Source organism: Struthio camelus, chromosome 4 (assembly GCF_040807025.1).
Source record: "Struthio camelus isolate bStrCam1 chromosome 4, bStrCam1.hap1, whole genome shotgun sequence".
Taxonomy (NCBI): domain Eukaryota; kingdom Metazoa; phylum Chordata; class Aves; order Struthioniformes; family Struthionidae; genus Struthio; species Struthio camelus.
The window spans coordinates 25769725-25789628 of record NC_090945.1 but is presented as its reverse complement, the minus strand read 5'-3'; the positions used below and the strand labels follow the sequence as shown (position 1 = coordinate 25789628).

Below are 19904 nucleotides of genomic sequence, written 5' to 3'. Positions count from 1 at the left end.
TATATCTAAAACATTTAAATATATAGTTTATAATACATTTACTCAGGTAATAAGTGTTTTCATTTCTACTGTTAGAAAGCAATCTGCTAGATAATACTTCTTTAATACATCGGATCTGCATTCAGTTGACATCTGGAAAGAAATTTTAATAAAAAAGAACTCTTAACTAACAATAGTTCAACAATCATCTTAAGAAATGAACCTTTTCTTTTACCCTAGATATTTTGCCCACTAGGATCAACTAGACCACTTCAATGTTTTGGACTAGACAATTGCAGATTATCACTCCCTTTTCATTGGTTGCACAGAGAAAACAGAAAAACAAAAAAAGTAAACAATCTTTCCCATTGACTACTAAAAGGAATCAGCAAGCAAGAATTTTAAAAGGTACACATGAAAGCAAGTTTTTTTTATTACAGAACTGACTCTCTGGACTCCACTAGAGCAAGGAAAAAATAGAAATCTCTCTGATGCTGGAAAAGGACCAGCCCTGTCAACAGCTAACTGCACAATTAAATTCTGCTATCTGCCCTTAACTCTCAACATCTATAAATTCCCAGGACTGACTTAAAAAATAAACTAACTGCAAAAACAAAAGTTAAATCTTTTTACCATCACCTTTAAACAGAAGCACACATTAATGGCCTAAATGAAAGGGACTTTTTAAACTAAATTATTTTAATCGTTTCTCTAGTAACTTACTGTCATTTCTAAAATCAAACAGAATTTTATATATATTTTTAAAACTTATCGCAATGAAGACTTTATATAACTGTTTAAATCATCCTTTTCTTCAATCCACATCAAATCTAGTGCAGCTATAGAGTGCGACAAATCCTCTCCACACTCATGGCACACGATTTCACATATCACACTCACTTGTTCTATATAGAAAAGATGCACATTGCATTAATTTTATAATTTGGAGGAACAAATTATAGTCTGCATGACTTCCCAATTGCTTTGAAATAAAAAGAGGAAAAGAAAAAAATTGTTGTGTTATTTTAAATCAACACCAGGAACAGTTCAGGTAAATTCAGTTCTAGGACTGAACTCTGGAAATTCAATTCTGATAATCTGAAACAGTAGGGATGGAAGAGGAAGTGAAAACTTGTCTCATTAGCGTTATCCTAAATTACTAGGTCATTGCTTCCAGAGTATGGTTTACTGAGTATATGAGAAACAGTCCATCACATCTGCAAAATAGGTCTGGCATAAAGATTGGAAGTCCAGAAGTGGCTTGTTTTGCATTCCACCTCTAAACGATCTTTCCTAGCCCACTACCTCCGCCCAAATCTCCCTTAGAAACTTTTACTGTATACATAAACACTAAGCAACATTCTCAGTAAAAACTACCACAAACAGAAGATCTTTACAAGTTTCTGACTAACTTTAAATTAGCATTACTTTGATAACCTTTCATTTGATACAGAAGTTAGGTAAGACTATGTTAGGACAGTCACAATAATGACCAGGGACCTAATTAACTTCAGAATAATTATAATAAAAACTAAATTATTGGCTTAATTTATTTGTTTTTCTGCAGAAATTTAGTTCACTTCATAAATTTTTTATTTGCAATATAAGTACCTACTGCAAACAACATTGCAGTACTGCAGAGATTTCACCAGATCACTCAGAAATCTGAAGGTGAGTAGTATCGTTTTTAATCAAATGTTTTCCCCTGTGGCATAACACAATTACTTCCTCTTTTACTCAATATTCCAAATACTCTGACATTCGCTGAAATAAGTAGTATTCTACCTCGAAATAAAGAATAACTGTGGAGTCACAGGCATAATTACAGATTCTGAGCACATTAGGCATACTTTAAAATATCCTTTTTAAAAAACATTATTTTGTCAAAGTAACCAATTCACTGTATAACAAAATGAGTACTTCCTGTATGAAAACTCTACATGTAGATAGGACTTGCCTAAATACTTCTTTTTACCTTCGAGCTACATCAATTCAGCAAAAGGATAAATAAATTATAATTTTCATTATAATGTTGTTACTCAATTTGGGATCAAGAGATAATGCAAAAGAGATTTGGAAATACAATGTCAGTATTTTGCCTTCAATGAAGACAAAAATTGTAGCAAAAAAACCCACACAGGTAATAAGTGTCATAATATTTTTGGCACAGGTGACTGACAGAATATTTCTGGGATGATTTCACGGAAACGCTAAATAGTAATTCCTTTTTCTAAAGATCAGGCATGATTTTATTCAAATACAGCCATTACCAAAGACTAAAAAAGCTCTTTCTCATCAGTACTTCTGAACGTTACCACACATACACAGCAGCCTCTTTCTCCTGGCTGGATATTACCATAAGAAAAGAGTTAACACCATTGTTCAGACCATTTACAATGTTACTACATAAAAACAGTAGATTGAGATGTTCCTGCTTAAAAAGCCAGGCTTTGGAGTCAGCGAGACTTATTGGGCATCTCAATTTTTGGATCATCAGCTAGAATATTTGGCTAGAGGGGAGGAAAAAAGAAAAAGAAAAAACCACCCTTGGAAAGAATGAAGGAAACATACATGATCTAACTTGAACAAGTTAGGATAGCTTTTAAGTCACATTGCTCGATTTTATAAACATATGATTTCTCTCAAGTCTTTTGCATCTACCTTTTCACTACAGCATCACAGGTGCCACTTCCGCTATATCAATGTCCCTATGCATGTAAAGACTGAGTTTGTTACCCTTTAATTTCTACGTTATTCATGGCCGCTCAGGAATCAACTTCAGTAAAAGAGAAATTCACTTTAACCAGTTTGCCACATGGCTGCTAGAAAAAACGGTAACCTGAGGGGACCCTGGCAACCTCTAAGACCCCCTCCCTCCCCAGCTTGACTTACTACGCGCTCAGCAGCGAAGAGACAACCCCGAGCCGAGCCGCGCCGCGCCGCGCCGCCCTGCCCTGCGGCCACACACCCGGGCGGGAACTCGCACCCCAAAAGCGAGTCCAAAAAAAGCCCCCGAGGCAGCGCTGCCTCAAAACCCCGGCCCCGGGCAGTGCTGAGGAGACGCTTGGGCGCCCCGCCTCGCCTCGCCACCTCCCTCAGCTCGACCGTTACTAACGGTCGCCCCCTGCGCGCGGGTGGAGAATGGGGGAGGATGGGGGAGGGGTGGGGCAGGGGGCTCCCCTCAGCACGGCGCCACCCGGCGCGGCCGCGGCGCAGGGTTGCCGGCCCGGCCCTAGCACCCCGGGCGAGGGCGGAGAGGGGGAGGCAAGGGCAGACCGCGGTCCCGGCGGCGGCGGTACCTCCGCACCCACGTCCCGCTGCACACCCCGCCCCCGCGGGCTCTCGCCGCTCCGTGACGTCACTCCGCCGACGGCCTACGGAAGGACCCCGGCGTAGAGGTGTCCGGCTGGATGCCTGAACTCCATTTTAGTTTTTTTTTTTAATATATACCACATATATTTAAAAAAAATTAGCCTGTTTCTTCTGTATGAATTTCCGACGCACGAGTACTCAGAAAACGGCATCGTGAGTGCTTTTGCCGGAGAAAGAACGCAATCGCTGGGAGAGGAAATGAGGCGCTACAGGGCGCTTTCTCCTGAAAGCCGGGCGCCCGCGCGGCAGCCCTGCCGGGAGGGTCCTTCCTCGCGGCCGGCGGGCGGAGGCGCGCGCGGCGGCGGCGGCGGATCCCGTCGGTTCATGTGAGCGTCTCCCCGGGGCCGGGTGCGAACGAGCCGCGGCGCGGGCCTGGGAGGCTTCACTTCCCCCTCAGCGCGGCCTCGAGGCCGTGAGTGCGGCGCGGGCGGCGGCCCCGACGGCGGTGGAGGGGAGAGGGGGGTGGGGAAGCTGCGTCATGGCGGCCCAGAGCCCAGGCTGGGTCGTAGGGGCAGGGCCGGGGCCGGGGCCGGGCCCGCACGGAGAGCCGCCCTGCGGCGGGCGGAAGAGCGCCAGGCCCGCTGCTGCTGCTCAGCTGAGGCCGGGCGTTTCTCGGGGGGCTTCAGGTGCGCCGTCGCTGCACGTACCGGCACCGTGTTTGTCGGGAGGCCGCGCGCCCGTGGAGGGGTTCGGCTGGAGCCAGCTGCGCTCCTTCCTCTGTTCGGCTGAGTTTCACAGCTGAAACGGCAGCTTGGAAGGGGCCTAGGCATAGGCTGCTGACACAAATCCTGTAATGGCCTGGAAGGCACAGGCATGGTGTACTTACTGAACTTTTCAGCTGCTATTGTTGACAGAAAAGTAGCTAATTCCTTTCTTTGGCGCATAGTATGCATGGATGGCCTTAGAAATGAGTAGCAGATACTTCTAACTTAGATAATTTTCATCAAATAATCAGTAAAGTGTTTTTATAGTCAGCCTGAAGGATCTTTCTGTGTCTGTCAACATGACTTCATCACAATATTCTCCTCCCTCAGCCCCCTGTGTTGCAAGTTAACAACACATCAGTACACGCCTGTTGCAGCAATTCTGACTTTGATGAATTTACTCCCTCCCCCCCCCCCAAATGGTGAATTGCTTTGACGTTTTAACAGCACTAAAGCCTAAAGGTGCAAGATATTGAAGGTGGAGTGATGTAAGTCAGAATGATTCTTACAGTTAACTTCAGGAAATATGGTCTTGGGAATATTTTTCCCTAGTCATAAATGTGAAGCTTGTTTGTCTTTTCCATACAGCATGATAGGGTTATTTGCTTCTTTTACATTTTTTAAGGTAAATAGAGAAGCAAACAATTTCTCCTTCCCCAAATGGAAAGCAATTGATAAGTTGGAGAGAGTTATATCGAATACGTTGCTTAGGAAAAGGACATTGTGCAAATCTGAAAATAGCACATCAGACTGGAAATAACAGGACTCTTGAGTTGTCCAAGGTAGCTGTAGCCTTTAAGACTTGAGGCCTCTGATGAGGCATGTGCGGGTGGGAGAATAATCTGAATCTGAAAAAATAATTGAAATATTTAATGTAGAAGGTTGTGAGTAGGCTGCTTTAATGTAAGTATAAATCTAATTTAGTAACTGAATGAACAGGCTAACTTAGTAGCAGGCTAACTTAGTGCCTCTTTATCAAATGAGGTCCAAAGAGCCCATGAACTTTTCTTCCTTCTGATTTAGGAGAGCTTCCTACAAGGAAGACTATAAAATGTAATGTTAGTAATGCTACATTAGGCAAGCCATATTGGTGGTATTCCTCCCTTTTTCTGGTCATGTCTTTTCTAAAGTTGCCTGTTTAGTGTCCTTTGTTGAATCACATTTTTGAAGAAAAAAGTCCTATTTTAATGAATATTGAAGTATATACATATAACTGTAATGTTTATCACCAAAATTCCATGCTATATTTTTGATATTCTGAATTGTGACATTGACATCACAATAAATTTGATAAGATTTTCAAAGTTTTTCTCCTAATCTTGTCATCCTTGTTTTTCTTCCATGAAGTCAGTGGAAGCCTTGCTGTTTGTGATTTGATCTTTTAAGTTAGGATTAAAGTGAAAAGTCATCACCTTTTTGGTAGTTTAATGTTACTCTGTAGTATCTGGAGATATAGTACAATTATTTATGTGAGGATGAAGCTTTTAAAATAGCTTATAGAAATATTACAAATACATTAAAATATTTCTGTATTAGTTTATACTTTGAAAATATAGTGCTAGTTGGTGTTATAAGAAATAACTAGTTGAAGTGATTTTTGTACTTCCTTTCAGAATCAGTGGACCACTTCTAAAATTGCTGCTGCTGTTTGAAAATTTACTAATTGGCAGTAGAGTCAAATTAGAAAAGTACCAGTTTTTCTGCTTTTCTTTTGCAAAACATTAAAGTGTTTCTGAGACAGCCCTAAGAAGCAGCAGAGATAACTGGTGCATTCTAGGGACAAGAACACAAATAATGGTATCAGGATGAAGATTAGATCTCTAATTGGCAAGAAAAAAAAAAAGCTGTTGATATGCAAAATGGGACATAAATTTTATCCAGGACGTGCCTAGACCAAAGGTGAAATGGAAAAGTGAAAATTGAGCTCTCAGGTGGCTACAAATCTCACCTCATTTATGAGTCCTCATGAGGGTATGGAACTTCAGGAGTATGCATATTCTCATGGCGTTGCTTTGGATTTCTTTTGCCAATAAGTATTTTCTGTCCTGATCCCAGCTTAAAGTATAGTTATAACATATGGCCAGTGGAATATTGATTAAATGTAAATACTATCATGTAGATGCTGCCATAGAATATTTTCCTTCAGCATGCCTGTATGCTGTTTTCCCAATTCTACCATTTTTAGTTTATCAAAGCAGTGTAGTGGTACCATAAACACATAATTCAAAAAACCCTTAGCGTTTTAATCAGTGAGTGAAACTCCACCTTGTGTACTTGCACTGTGTTCTAACTGTTAGAATCATATAGGCAACACATATTACCATTCTGCTGCTTTAGGTTTCCGAAGGAATTAATATTAACAACGTCAACCTTTTTCTATTTCTTTTTAAGCAATTAATAATCCTTACTGTGAAATGTGTTCATACTTCATGGGGGCAGGGGAAGACCTTTTTGTTTCTCTTCTGCCCTTTATTTCATCCCATTTCTCTGGGAAAATAGAGATCTGGTAAAATCAACCAAAACTTTGCTAGCCTTTTTGGGTCAAGTACTGTGTTATATTAGCTAATTGGAAGATGTAATATGTTTTTCTCCCAGTATATTATAGAGATTGTATAAATTTGGGAGGGGCAAAGTACTTAGCGATACAAGTAGATGACTAAAAAGAGTAAATTTTAGGTTAATTTTAGGTTAATCGGTGAACTTGGCTGAATTCAGAGACTGTGCGGTGTGGTAAACATCTGAAACTACAGCTACCCTGAGAAATATCTATATTAAAAAATTAAATGTAAAGCAGTTGGCATAGGAAGATTGATCAACTGTGCAGGAATAGGAATCTGTCATCTACCGTAATATTTTTGAACTTTTCTGATTATGAAGCTGATGACTGTGTGTTGTAGCTGCCACGTGAAGAATTCATTCACCCTTCTACCTTCTAAGGAAGTGTTCTCTAAAACTTGATAAATTTCAAATGCTAAACGTTGTAGCCAAACTGAATGGTTAGCCTAGAAGGCTGCTGCTAGGATCATCAGATGTGAGCAAAGTAAATAGCATCTCCTGTTTCTTGTGCTGTTAAGGTTTTTATGTCTGGTTGCTGCAGTTGTGATAGGCTTTCATATTCCCTCTTAGTTTTGCACAGTCTGTCATTAGGGCTCTTAATTAGGATCGGAAGAATTGGGGGCTGCAGAGAAACCCAGTAACCTCTGTATAATTCTTATTCTAAACAGTTACCTGGATAGTTCTCATTACCGTTACTAAGAAACATTTTCTTTGTTAGATTTCCTGTAATGCTTGCACATGGAGGGGGGGTCAAGAGATTTATCTTTATTTCTTCTTTTCATGGTGACCTTAGTTTTAAACAGTAGCAAATACGTTTCCCTGATAGCTTTTCTTTCCTGTGTAATGGAAGCCATCCTTACACATAATTTAGTAGGGGTTTGGAAATGTTTGGGTACTTCTCAAAGCAGTCAGCTGAACAAAACTTTTTTATTTTATTTTTGTGCTTCAGAAAAGGTGCTTTCCTTTAAAAGTAATTCCTTGAGTGAAAAAGAACTCCCTGACTAGGCTTGGTGACCACAGGCCACTAAGTAATCAGTTAAAGCCCTCTGGTTCTCCCCTGGTTCTCCTCTGAAGTAAGAAAATACAGTACTGTGTTGTGACTTTAGAGATACAGTGCCAATGATTCATTTGGTTAGAATTAAATTAGTAAGAGTAGTGTAACCTACCTGCTGTCGTTAAGAATCCTGTGGATGTACACAAAACTGTAAGGATCGGTTTTATTTTCTTAGACTGATGAAACATATGGCTTAAAGGGACCTCATGTTATTTATCCTGTTCACATGTCCCAAAATTATATCTCAGCTATTCTTAGCAGATGTTTATTTAGATAGTTCTTTGCAACTTGCAGTGGTGATGGTCTGTGGAGGCTGTGGAATCTCAGTCTGTTCCTATATTTTGATTACCCAGGTTGTGAATGCTTTCCTATTATGAAGCATATAATAAGGAAGACAGTTCAAACCCTTCATTTCTTATCTATCCTCAGCAGGTATCTCTTTACAGCTGAGGTACTATGTACTCACAATAGTAACTCTATTAAAAGAAGACTATTAAGATGTCTTCTGTTGGTCTAGAAGTTGGCAAGAGATTTATGGTGAAGCCAAAAAAAGGTAGCAAGAAGGATGACAGGAATACTGGTGATGCCTTTCTTGCTCATTTCCTTAGAGAGGTGCCCTTTAAAGAAAATCCAGAATGAGACTTGGCATACAAATGAAGTTCCAGAGGAAAACAAAGGCAATAAAGTTGTCCCTAAAGGAGGTGTGGACAGTGATGTAAATGACAACAGACTGGCTAGCCTGTCACCAGTCCTTGCTCAAATACCAGGGAAATCTGATTGTAATTAACCAGCCCTTTATTCCTCTATCTTATAATTCTTTACCAGTCAGCACTGGTCCATCAAAAATGATCTTTTTAAACAAGAAAAGAAAAAGAAGTCATCCTTCTCTCTGACTGCAGTTGTACTGATGAAGTTGATAGAACTCTAATATAAAATTCTACAACCTGTTTCTCTCTCTTTGGATTAAAAAATAGTGTTATGTAATAAAGACATCAACCATAGAATGGATTAAGGTGGGCTTAATGATTTAAAAAAAAATGACTTTTTGGTGGCAAATACCTGTCTAATAAAGATATCTCTGTTGAGGCTTTAAACAGTTTAATCTGTTTTCATCTGTAACTGTAATTGGACGTAGATACGTGCTGAGCTTGGATTCAGGAACAGAGAGATCAATGTTGATGTGCTAGGCTTGAGGTATCTCATGGCTTTAGCATGCCAGGCAAACTGTAAGGGTCCTATAGGACAGTGTTTAGAGTAATCAATCTCTCTCGCTGCTCGCAGCAGCAATGAGATACCTCAGGCCCAGCATATCAGTGGGTTCCTGCTTCCTCCTGGGATTGGGATGGTAGCCTCCCACAGTGGGCACGTGTCCTCTCCAGTTCCTCCTCCAGAGTGTGTTGTAGTGTGCCTATCAGCATCATAACAATAAGGAAACAGTCAATAAAATGACGTGTAAATAGATTGATAGTCCTGAGCTTGGAGCTGTCTTGATGAGATTTTAAATCTAAGTTTTGTTATTGAGGGTGTGGGGTTTTTTCTTTGCTTGCCTGATGTGTTCAAGAATGGGGGCTGTTGGGTGGGACCTGGGCCAAGCAGTTTGTCCATCCCACTGAAGGCTGTAGAAAGAAGCTGGGGCCAAGGTCTGTGCAGGTAGTGCCCTCCTTTCTGCATGTGCTATGGGCTCTCCCAATTACTAGCTACTTGGTCAGCAAATTAATTTATGTACTTATTCGACCAAAATTAAGTTGTTGAGGTTTCACTTCACAGGCAGTTGGTTTATCCTGCTTGTTAGCAAACCTTTGGTGTGTTGTGGTCTCCCAAATTATCACACTTGAATATGTGGCAATATCACACTTAAAAATATGTAGTGAAACCTATCATTGTAAAAGTTAAGTAACACAGGGATATGAAAAAGGGAAATATTATTGGTTTTGCAATGCTGGCTTAGCAGAAGGGCAGCATCTTTTCATCTGTTATACCTAAACCACTTCTGGCAGATGTTTGTCTAACTTGTTTTTAAGACTTTCCAAGGATAGCTATTCTGCAGCCTCCACAGGCGATCTGTTCAGTGCTTTACTCTGACTTGAAAATTTTCCAAATGTCTCACTTAAATCTTTCTCGCTTTTTATCTTTCTGCAGTGGACCTGGTGAACGGTTTAGTCCCTTTCTCATACCAATTTTGTGTTTGAAGAATGTTACCGAGTCTCCCATCTGTCTCTTTTTCTGCAGACTAAATAACTCAATTTCTTTCAAGCTTTTTGATCTTATGTACTTTAAAGTGTATTTTAAAAAGTTGAGAGAAAGGAAAGGAGAATCTGGAAAAAAAGCAATTATCTGTGGCAATTGTGGAGGAGTTTTAAGTATGCATGAGCGCAATGTGAATATCGTGTGGGAAACCTCTTGAGCAGCTAAGACAGTGAGTCTCCAGCAAAATGTGGCTAGAAAGCCTTTCCTCACTTGACTTTCTTTTATTTCTTTATTTCTTCCTATCTGCCTCAACCTTCTCTTCAGAGAACTATTACTAGGCTGTGTGGTGTTTGTGGGTGTTTTTTTGGGGGGAGGGGGAACTTGGAGGGGAGGGACACCACAGAGCACAGGTAAGAAATTTAGTTGACTCCATGCTTTTTGACCCATAAAGGCTTCTAATGGCTAAGTCCGTAACAGGCATACAACATTTTTCAAGCATGAATTTCCTCTCTCAATATGTAGCCTCTGTGATTCCAGTTAGTGTGATACATGTGATAGACAGAACAGAGGAAGGCACTTATTGAGCATAATAAAAATGTATTGTTTTGCTTGGATAGCATGAGTGCTTCAAATATTTTGAGATTGTCACCATACTCCTTTAAGTATTGCTAATCTATTAAAGCATGCAAGTTTATATTTAAAACTTAAAAGGTACTTGTCTGAGCATGCTCTATACTTCTGGCAAATGCTTCTAAATATAGTACGGTTAGAAACTTGTAATTTATTGTTACTGTGGTTTTGGGCATGGCAGTCACTGGCACTCCTGATGACATAATTCAGTGTGGTGGATTCTTGTTCGGTTTTCTAAGGGACAGCTGCCTATAAGGCAAGCCATAGTTTGCTCCTGGATAGTATTTGGTAATACCAGGTGAATGACCGACACAAAAGGAAATCAGGTTAATTTTCTGTTTTTTCTTAAATGTTGCTTCCAACAGATTTGCTTCCAAGGAAACAGTTCTAAAAATGATGCATCTTTCAGATTCAACACATGGTGGCTGTTTCTGATCTTAGTGTTCTCTTACTTTTGTATTGTTAACTTATAGAATAGTTTGCAATTTTAGTTTTCAATGCCGTATTTTAAATAAGTGCCTTGTTCAAGCAATTTAAATGGGAAGAGAAGAGGAGCAACTTGGTCATTTATTTATTCCCTTGTATGGCTATTTATTTTGCTATGGTAGTTACTCTACTTCATTAATTCTACCACTGGGACTCACAAGCTAACACTGAGGTGCGTTAGCAGCAGTTTGTGACCAGCAAAGAATTTGCTTCTCATCATCTTGTATGTTCTTCCTCTTGAATGTCCCTCGATCTTCTTCATCTTGTATATTCTTCCTTTTGAATGTCCCTGACTCTTTTTTTTTTTTTTTTTTTTTTTTTTTTTAAATCACAGAACGGTTGAGGTTGGAAAGGACCTTTAGAGATCATCTAGTCCAACCCCCCTGCTTAAACAGAGTCACCTGGTGCAGGTTGCCTAAGACTCAGTCCAGATGGTTTTTGAATATCTCTAAGGATGGAGACTCCTACAACCTCTCCGAGTAACCTGTTCCAGTACTCAGTCATCCAAACAGTAAAGAGGTTTTTGCTTATGTTCGGATGGACCTTCCTGTGTTTCAGTTTGTGCCCGTTGCCTCTTGCCCTATCACTGGGCACCACTGAAAAGAGTCTGGTTCTTCAGATATTTAAACCTTTTAATTTAAATCTTATTGATAAGATCCCCCCTGAGTTTTCTCTTCTCCATGCTGAACAGTCCCAGCTCTCTCAGCCTTTCCTCATTATTACTCAACAAATTTTATGCCTTACCATGGGATCAAGGCTGGGAGGCATAAAAGTAGCTAGCTAAATAGGTCAGCATCTTGAATAATCTTTTCTTTGAGGTTTTGGATTAGAGCATCTTCCAGTAGTTTGTTTGCACACTTGTGGGTTGTTTTGTTTTATTCTGTTTTGTCAGAACATTGTCAGTTGCATCACCACCCGGTAAAGGGAGATCATCTGTTCTGTACATAGAAACTGAGGAGTTGTTTACCCAAAAAATTCTTAGTGTCCTTACTGAATGTGAATATTGTAAATACATGTATGAATAGCTTTTGAAGAGATAAGTGAGGGAATCTTCTCTGCCTGTGGAAAGATGAAGGGTAAGATTTCTCTTAAATATAACGTTTACAACCCCAAGAATCACAGCAATCTGAAATTAATTTATTTTGATGATGGGACACATCAGTAGTGGTCCCTAACAGCAGCTATAATTATTTTTTGACACTTGCCATTTCTAAAGAAAATGACTTAGATATCTTAATGAAATGAGAATTTCATAGAATTCCTCTTTGCCATGTATGCTTTTCAGAGGGAAATTACAGAAAAGAGCTACGTTCTGCTAACCTAGCTTTTACATTTTTATGTTACGCTCCACAATTCTGAATAAAGTTCCAAAGTTCTTACACCACTTGAGTTTTCAGGCTGTTAATTTATCTATTCCTTAACTCCTTGACTTGTAGAGGGAAGCTTAAAGTAACGTTCATAGTGGAAAGCAATGTATACTGTATTTAACCGTCATCAGTTAAACACAATCCATATATAAGAATCCATTTTTCTTCCTGCAAAGTGCTGGGGAAAAGATTGAAAATGAGAGAGATTCTGTGCCAGATTAAAGAAAATTGGATTCATCTCGAAACTGAATCCCTGGTGTGTTGTCTCACATCCTAATTATCTGAAAGCAGATGGATTCTGAAATGCCTTTTACATGTGAGAGGGGCTGGCAATGCATAAAACATCTCTTAAAAATGCCCTGAGTTAGCAAATCTCTTCTTGAGGTCATTTGGTACAATTTCTTGGCATAAATTTCTCATTACAGAAGACTTTATTTCCATTTCCTTCTCATCAGGAGCTTTCCCAACATAACCTCAAATGAGTATGAATTGATAGCTTAAAGATTAGTCTCTTAGTTCACGACCCTCTCTCGGAAATACTCCATGGCTATTGGATCTAGTTTCTAATCCCAGAGTGTTTCTCCATTACAGTTTAACGTACAGCTTTGTAGTGGCATCTTATTTCAGGCTCTGAAGATAAGTGAGCAGATCGTTTCAGCAGCCTCAGTTGGCTGGGGCAGCTGAGGACTATTCCAACAGGAGAGTACACATTTGCACATGGCATGTAAAAGACACTACTTCTGGCTTAGTTAACAGCTGTTCTGGCGTTAAGGCTGTAAGTTCACATTCTTTCTTGTCCTACTGTAAGGTCTGAAACCTTCTCTGTGAAATGGTGTAGTAATTGTAACAGTTACATGTTAGGGAAATCACCGTTGCCAGCTAGGATAAGATACTGAATTGTACATCAGGAAAATTGATCTTTTCTTAGGGATTGAATTACCCTGCTACAACACACTGGGCAAGTAATTTCACATCCATATGCCCATCTATAAAATAATGCTAATGGTAAGATGTAGATGCAGTGTTTCCTTTGCATATAGATTTAACTTTCTCCATGATTAAATGTTACTGAAAACTTACCTGCAAATTTGCATTTTTTTGAAAATGTTAAAACAAGTTATTCTAATCATAATTTTTAATTGGAAATAATTGTTTTTAAAAGATAGAATTTTTAATAGAGTGATTTGGGATATAACAAAATGTATCATTTGGCTCATTTAAAAAAAAAAAAAGCTATGGAAACAAAAGCAGTTTTGAATCCACAGATAAAATAGTATTGTTCGCAGAAAGTTGCTTTGAGGATTTTGCTATCAGATGCTATAAGTTCTAGTAGCTGACCAGAGCCCTCTCCATGCCCAAAATGAGCACAAGAGGTTTTTGTTCGTTTTGCTCTGCACAAATCTAAGTATTGAAGAGGGAAAATTAATTTTTGTTCTAAAAGTTTAAAACTTCTAAAAGTTTGTTTAAAATAGTGTTCGCCTGAAACGCTTGTTTGTACATACAGCTATGAAGAAGGTTCTGAAAGGCAGTAATTACAAGACTACTCACTTTTTTTAGTATCATTAAAAGGTAAATACTGCAGTATTTTCTTCTGAGCAGTGCATAAATATTTATATAAAATACAGTCTAAAAGTTTACCTAGGCTGACATACTCTTCACTCAGTAGCTGCATTATTATTCTGGACTGTGTCCGGAGGACTATTGAGTGTAATTACTTTGAAATTGGATTAACAAGTGCTCATAAAATCAGATACTTGGTAACAATGATGTTCCTAACCTAGTTCTCTTTCAACACCAGTGCATGAAGATTTTTGTGTGAAAATTTTCACGAATTGTATGTAATGTTAAATTAACAGAGGGAAGAAAGTGGGGGCCCTGTCCTATTAGAGCTGGAGTTTTGCAAGAGGTGCTAAAAGGTATTTCAAGAAACTCTTGCTATTCCATTCCAGTTTAGAATGTAGAAAACGACTTGTGCCGAAAATAGCCCTTCAAAGATGGCCCTCTTCGTGGTTTCGGAAGGTCATTTCTGTTTGTCAGCTAGAGTAACTACAATAAACCAGTTAAAAATGTCTTTTGTTTACATTGGCTTTACATTTGATTTACCACTCTCAGCAAACACTGATTGGGGTTGTAAAATAAGCATATAAAATATGAGCAGCAGTTCTTCCTTAATGAGAGAACTAGAAGATTCCCATTCTAAATATATATATATATATATATGTATATATGTATATATGTATATATGTTTAAGCACCATGTGCTGTATAGTTGAAACTGGCAGGATTTTTTTTTATATATATAGACAAGGGATATTTTCCTGTAAACTTTCTTATATTTCAGATCAGTAGCTTTGAAATAGCTGGGTAATAACATAACCATCCTATATCTGATCAGAAGGAAAGCTAGCATTTTGATTTCAGGTGTCCTTTATTTAGAAAAGATTGATGGATAGTTGTTGTACAGTCTCTGCTTCAGAAGTCTAGTGGTTTATTTTCCTGCTGAGAATAGAGGGATCTTCCCCTCCAGAAACGGAAACATACTGAAAACTACTTTTATAGTCTTTTCTTGAGAATTTCTTTGTTTTATCTCTTAAAGGGAAGAGTATTTTGCCTTGGTTTGCTTCTGCCTCACAAAAGTTATTATCATTCATCCAAAAGGTCGAATACCTAGTTACAGTACTTGATGGTTACATGTGGAGATTTTTCTAAGTAGATAAGCTACTTCCTCAGAGTTTTAAATCTCTTCACTCTGTACATGATAAAAGGAAAGACCTGTGTGTTGCAGATGATGATGCCAAGAATATGAAGTGGCAGATACCCCTGGCACATGCTTTTGAAGTTACATGTAACTGCTTCTGGCTGTCAAGGATCAGCTGCTGCCAGCCCACATTAGGTTTAAAGGTTAATTTAAGCTTTTCACTTCAAAGCTGAACAAATCACTTTCTCTACGTTAGGCAAGTTAGTATCTTTATAAAAGTTTTCCATTAAAATATTGTCTGTATTATGTGAGTAATTTCAGCTCTGAAAAGTGCAATCATTTACATGTGATCAATGAAAAGGAAAAAAGGAAAGCTCTATGTGTGTGGGAGGGTTTCGCTTGTATAAATAAGATACAACTGCAGGTTCAGTTCTCCTGTGAAGACTGCTTTTCTCTTCAAAGATAGCTCTGTTGCTGCCCCTTAAGAGATGTTTGCTATTATTCTTGCATTGGTTACACTCATATGCACGCACACACAAATTTTCAGGCTTTCTTCTGCTTTTGTTTGGCCCACATAAAAGAATACATAAGGTTTCTGCCTCAGTAAATGCTAACAATGGTTAGTGCAGTTGTACTGAGAGAACACTAATTATATTGCTTTACAGCTGCATGTTATTTACTGCATGCTTTCGTGAATGAATACTGGTTATTTTTAGCATTAGCGCTTGCTTTATCTGAATGGTTAAACCTGTTTTTGTCTTAGCTGTGCTACAAGGTAACACTTCTGCATGTAGAAAAGCTGATAATGATGTAGAAGTGATAAATTTCAAGAATCTTTTTGTTTGTTTGTTTGTTTGTTTTACCAAAAATGAACTGTGTAAGATAATTAATACCCAGCTTTCAAAGATTGCTAAGAGTATTGTGAATTAAATCTTGATTCTTCTGAATTAAAAAACAGGTCACTCTGTCAACTACCTAACCAATACAGTTATTTTGTAGACTATTGATGACATTAAATAGATAGCTGAGATGGCATTTTTGTTCCCATACTCTTCAGGTTTTTAAGGAGATGATATCTTTAAAATGCCTTTTTGACAATGAAGTTTTGCAGCAAGGTTAGTATTCTTGTTGCCCAAAAGAAAGAAGTTGTATTTTGAGAGATGCTTTTTAAAATGGTTTTGTTCTCAAGTGGAGTCCTTTGGGGGGGGGGGGGAGGAAGGGGAGGTCAGTATTTCTTCTCTACCTTTTCATAGCTGCTGTGCATGTTCTTAATTAAGCAGGGAGCATGAGTGCTCACATTTTTGGGGATAAAGCTGTAAAAGAAGACAGAAGTATTTAAGAAACAATGTTATTCTATTTGGTTTCAACAGGTAGCAGAGGAAGGACCAGAACTCCCCTGAAACCTACATGATTTATGGGTAGTTTACTCTGAAGTTATGACGATAATCTAACTCCCTTGTACAACCCTAGAGGGGGAACAGCCATATAGATTTTTCAGGTTCTTCTGTGGCATATGCTGACCCTGCAGACCTGCTTAGATGCAGCTGAGCCCATTTATATTTCTGAATTTATCAGCATGTATGTGTGTGTCTATAATTGTAGAGTCCATCACCTGTTAAAGAAGTTTTATGATGATACATTTAGGAGGCATAAGGAGCGCTTTTTTTTAATTTTTAGTGTAATTTTTAGTGCAATTTTTAGTGCAAGCTTTTTGTTCTAGAGAGTTGAAGGTATTTTGGGTTTGGAAGTCAGTGCTTAAGATCAAAGAAATAAGGTACCGTTCTGTAGGCATTACGTCTTTTCTGTCGTAGGAGTTATGTGAGAGTTCCTTCTGCACATGGTGATCATTTACTGTAAGGTTCTGATAGTACTATTAAAATATTAATGCAGCAGGATCCAAAAGATACACACTGTTGAAAAAATACATGAGGCTGTCCAACTGTTTTGGCATATGAGCTGCTACTTAAATTTCAGACTGCACTGTAAGCACAACCAGATGAACCTCTGGTGAACTTGCAGGGGACGTAGCAGATACAGTAGGTGCATAACCTGTTGAAGCTCAAGTCAAGCAATGCAAAGAAGCTGCCTCTCTTGAGCCCATGCTGTAAGCCGTGCGTGTCTGTCAAATTACCCACAAGTCTTCTCTGACTAAGAAATTAAATTATGTTTAACTTCGTATTCTTTGTTTGTTGTTACGGAAAAACTGTTGGTAGCCCGAGAGCAAAAATTTTGCTACAAACCACATCCAAATATCTTGATTTTTACTTTAACCTGGGCACGACTCCTTGTAGTCATTCCTCTCTTGTTTTGTCTTTGACATGTCTGCTCGGATGAGGGAAAGCAATGCAAAGTTAATTTGGAATTGAACTGAGACGAGCAGCGATAGAAACAAGTTTAGCATATGCTCTTAACTTTCCTTGAGCCTTTGTGTGCTGTAACTGGAGTGTATTAAAATGTGATGCAGTTAATTCATTTGTTGTGGCATCTACTAAATCTTGAAATGAGAACTGGAACAAAATGCTAAATTCATTTTTACTTCTGACTAAAACCACTCAGTTTCTAATGATGTCTACAGTACAGATCTGCAAGAGATCTGTTTTAGTTCCAATTAAGTCTCTTACTTTTAAGTAAGAATTACATACTTCTATGAAATTCTTTATTTGCTCTATCATATGGCTGTCATCCATTCATTCCTCATTCATTGCTTCTCATGGATTTGATTTTGCTTGTCCCATTAACACTTTGACTCCGTGGTAGCTTTTGTTGTACATACTTCCTTTTCAAGAGACCTGTCTTCATGTTTAGCAATAGTTGTTACTGGAGTAACTTTGATTGCCATATGTCTCACTGGGGTAGAGGGAAGGTAGCCACAAAATTGCTACGGGTGGATGGGCCTTTATTTGTGCAATACTCTATCAGATCTTTATTTGTGCAATACTCTATCAGATCTATCAGATCTATACACCACACACACACACCTCTTTCATGCTACAATCTTTTTAAATCTGAAAAGGTTTGGTTGGTTGTGTGTGTTTTCCCTATTACAGCCCTTTAAAATAGGGAGGGGTAGGCTCTTAGGACTTCTAAAGGACCTGTCTGCAGCTGGGATTGAGCCTGATTTATCTGGATTTAGGACTACTAAAGGACCTGTCTGCAGCTGGGATTGAGCCTGATTTATCTGGCAGCCAGAAGGGTTGGACTGTAGTCTCCAGAGCTAGCAAATCATTCCTTAGGGCTGGCATTGCTTCTTGAATGGACTGTTAGACATGTTAGTTGTTTGGAAATCTGCAAAGCAATTATTCTAATTCTCATAGTGCAAGCGATTTGAGTGGAAATAACATATGGCAGAAATGTACAACTTTGCTTAATAATTTGCTGTTTGGCAAATTGCTTTGAGTACTGACTACACAGAAGTTTATAGCTGGTGAATACTTTAAAAATTCTATTAACAGCTTCGAAAAAAAGAAAAGTACTCAGGCTTTTTAACTCATTAAAGCCCCAGTCATAGCAATCGTTTGGGCAGAGAGAAGGGAGAAGATGCACTTCTTAAGTCTTTTTGCACTAAGAGCCTTCAAAACTATATTTCCATACTTTACAATATTCTCTTACGTTTTAGGCTGCAGTTCCATTTTCTCTCATATGGAAAGCAGTGTTCTTTCATTAACAAAATATGAGGATAATAGTTTCATTTGGTGTCTTACTGTGCCTCGCTTCTAGTTACTAATCTAATACTGAGTGTCAAAAGTGAGATGCTGAAATGATTTATCTGATAATCATTTCTAGATACTTGAATTTTTACACTGCACTTCTGAATTTTGCTTGAAATCTTGACATCAAAAATACTACTTTTTTAATGTTATTGTTGCTAGTTGCTGCTTAGTCATTTACCATCGTTCTTGCAAAAAAATGTTTTTTGTCGATCTCCTTTGCTGGAGGTAGAGAATAACCTAGGCAAGCACCTAACCTACATTTAGATCACTTGCACATATTTGCTGAGGGTCTTGAAGCGTGTTTTTATTTATATAAACTTACTTTGACAATGTGAGGTTCAGGAAATGCATGTTCGTCCTTTGTAGAGCTTCTAGTGTTACCTGAGATCTGAAAAACAGATGAGCTGGTGGTTAAAACTTACCGTTATACGTTCCTCTTTTGGATGCGAAGGGAATGATATTTAAGTGTAATGGGATGTGTCATGTCCTTATACTCTGCTAGAACAAGGAAAATAAGGCTTTGATCACAATTAATTAGTCTCAAACTACAGCCACAATGCAAAAAATCTTATCTAATATGTAAGACAGTTCTGTTCTCGTTTGGTATTGTTTGTATTACCGCCTACTGGTGCTGTGGCCTATTTGTGTATGGGCTTAAAAGGCCTGTTTTCGGAAGCCCCTATCTGTGAGTAGCTGCTGCTTTTGCTGTGTTTTGTGATCGAGGGATTGTATTTTTCCACAGATGAAAGTTCATGTGATCATGGCAGTTTCAGATACATAAACCTGATTCTTCTGTGCCTAATGAAGCCTAAAAACATTTAATGACTTAGAACTGCCTTTCCTGAGAAGGAGTATTTGGATGTAGAAGCCACGATTGTGTTTTCTAAAGGTGCAACAAAGAAAGTGAAAGATCTGACCTTTAGAGAGCAGAATTGTGTAACAGTGATAGGTAAGTGCATGAAACTTAGTGCATATAGTTGATTTCCAAAATGCTGTAGCAGTGGATGTTTTTCACAGGTTTGTCACTGAATGTTATAGAGCATTGTCCCCCCAAAGATAAATTGAGAGCTGCTTCTGATCTTCTGTGCTTCATTTAGATCGAAGTAGGGTGATGAGCAAGTCAAAACTAAGATTTGATCTCAAAAAAAAATCAGTCATAGCT

The 19904-nt window shown here is 38.6% G+C and overlaps 2 protein-coding genes across 16 annotated transcripts in view; one reads left to right on the top strand and one right to left on the bottom strand.

Moving 5' to 3' along the window:
* Positions 1 to 4370, bottom strand: part of TBCK (TBC1 domain containing kinase) — a 167551-nt gene extending 163181 nt beyond the window's left edge. For 2 of the 6 annotated variants that reach the window (XM_068941932.1, XM_068941931.1), the window contains exon 1: positions 3999 to 4364. In XM_068941932.1, the coding sequence (XP_068798033.1) occupies positions 3999 to 4244 (246 nt within the window). In that variant the 5' untranslated portion in view covers positions 4245 to 4364. Of the gene's footprint in view, positions 1 to 2640; positions 2757 to 2871; positions 3358 to 3998 lie in introns of those variants that run through there. The other 4 variants (XM_068941937.1, XM_068941933.1, XM_068941934.1 and 1 more) reach the window with 4 other exon arrangements.
* The window catches only part of AIMP1 (aminoacyl tRNA synthetase complex interacting multifunctional protein 1), a 40606-nt gene continuing 24236 nt past the window's right edge, over positions 3535 to 19904 (top strand). For 2 of the 10 annotated variants that reach the window (XM_068941953.1, XM_068941954.1), the window contains exon 1: positions 3535 to 3677. In XM_068941953.1, coding sequence (XP_068798054.1) covers positions 3550 to 3677 — 128 coding nt within the window. In that variant the 5' untranslated portion in view covers positions 3535 to 3549. Of the gene's footprint in view, positions 3764 to 4385; positions 4544 to 19904 lie in introns of all 10 variants that reach the window. The other 8 variants (XM_068941955.1, XM_068941957.1, XM_068941958.1 and 5 more) reach the window with 8 other exon arrangements.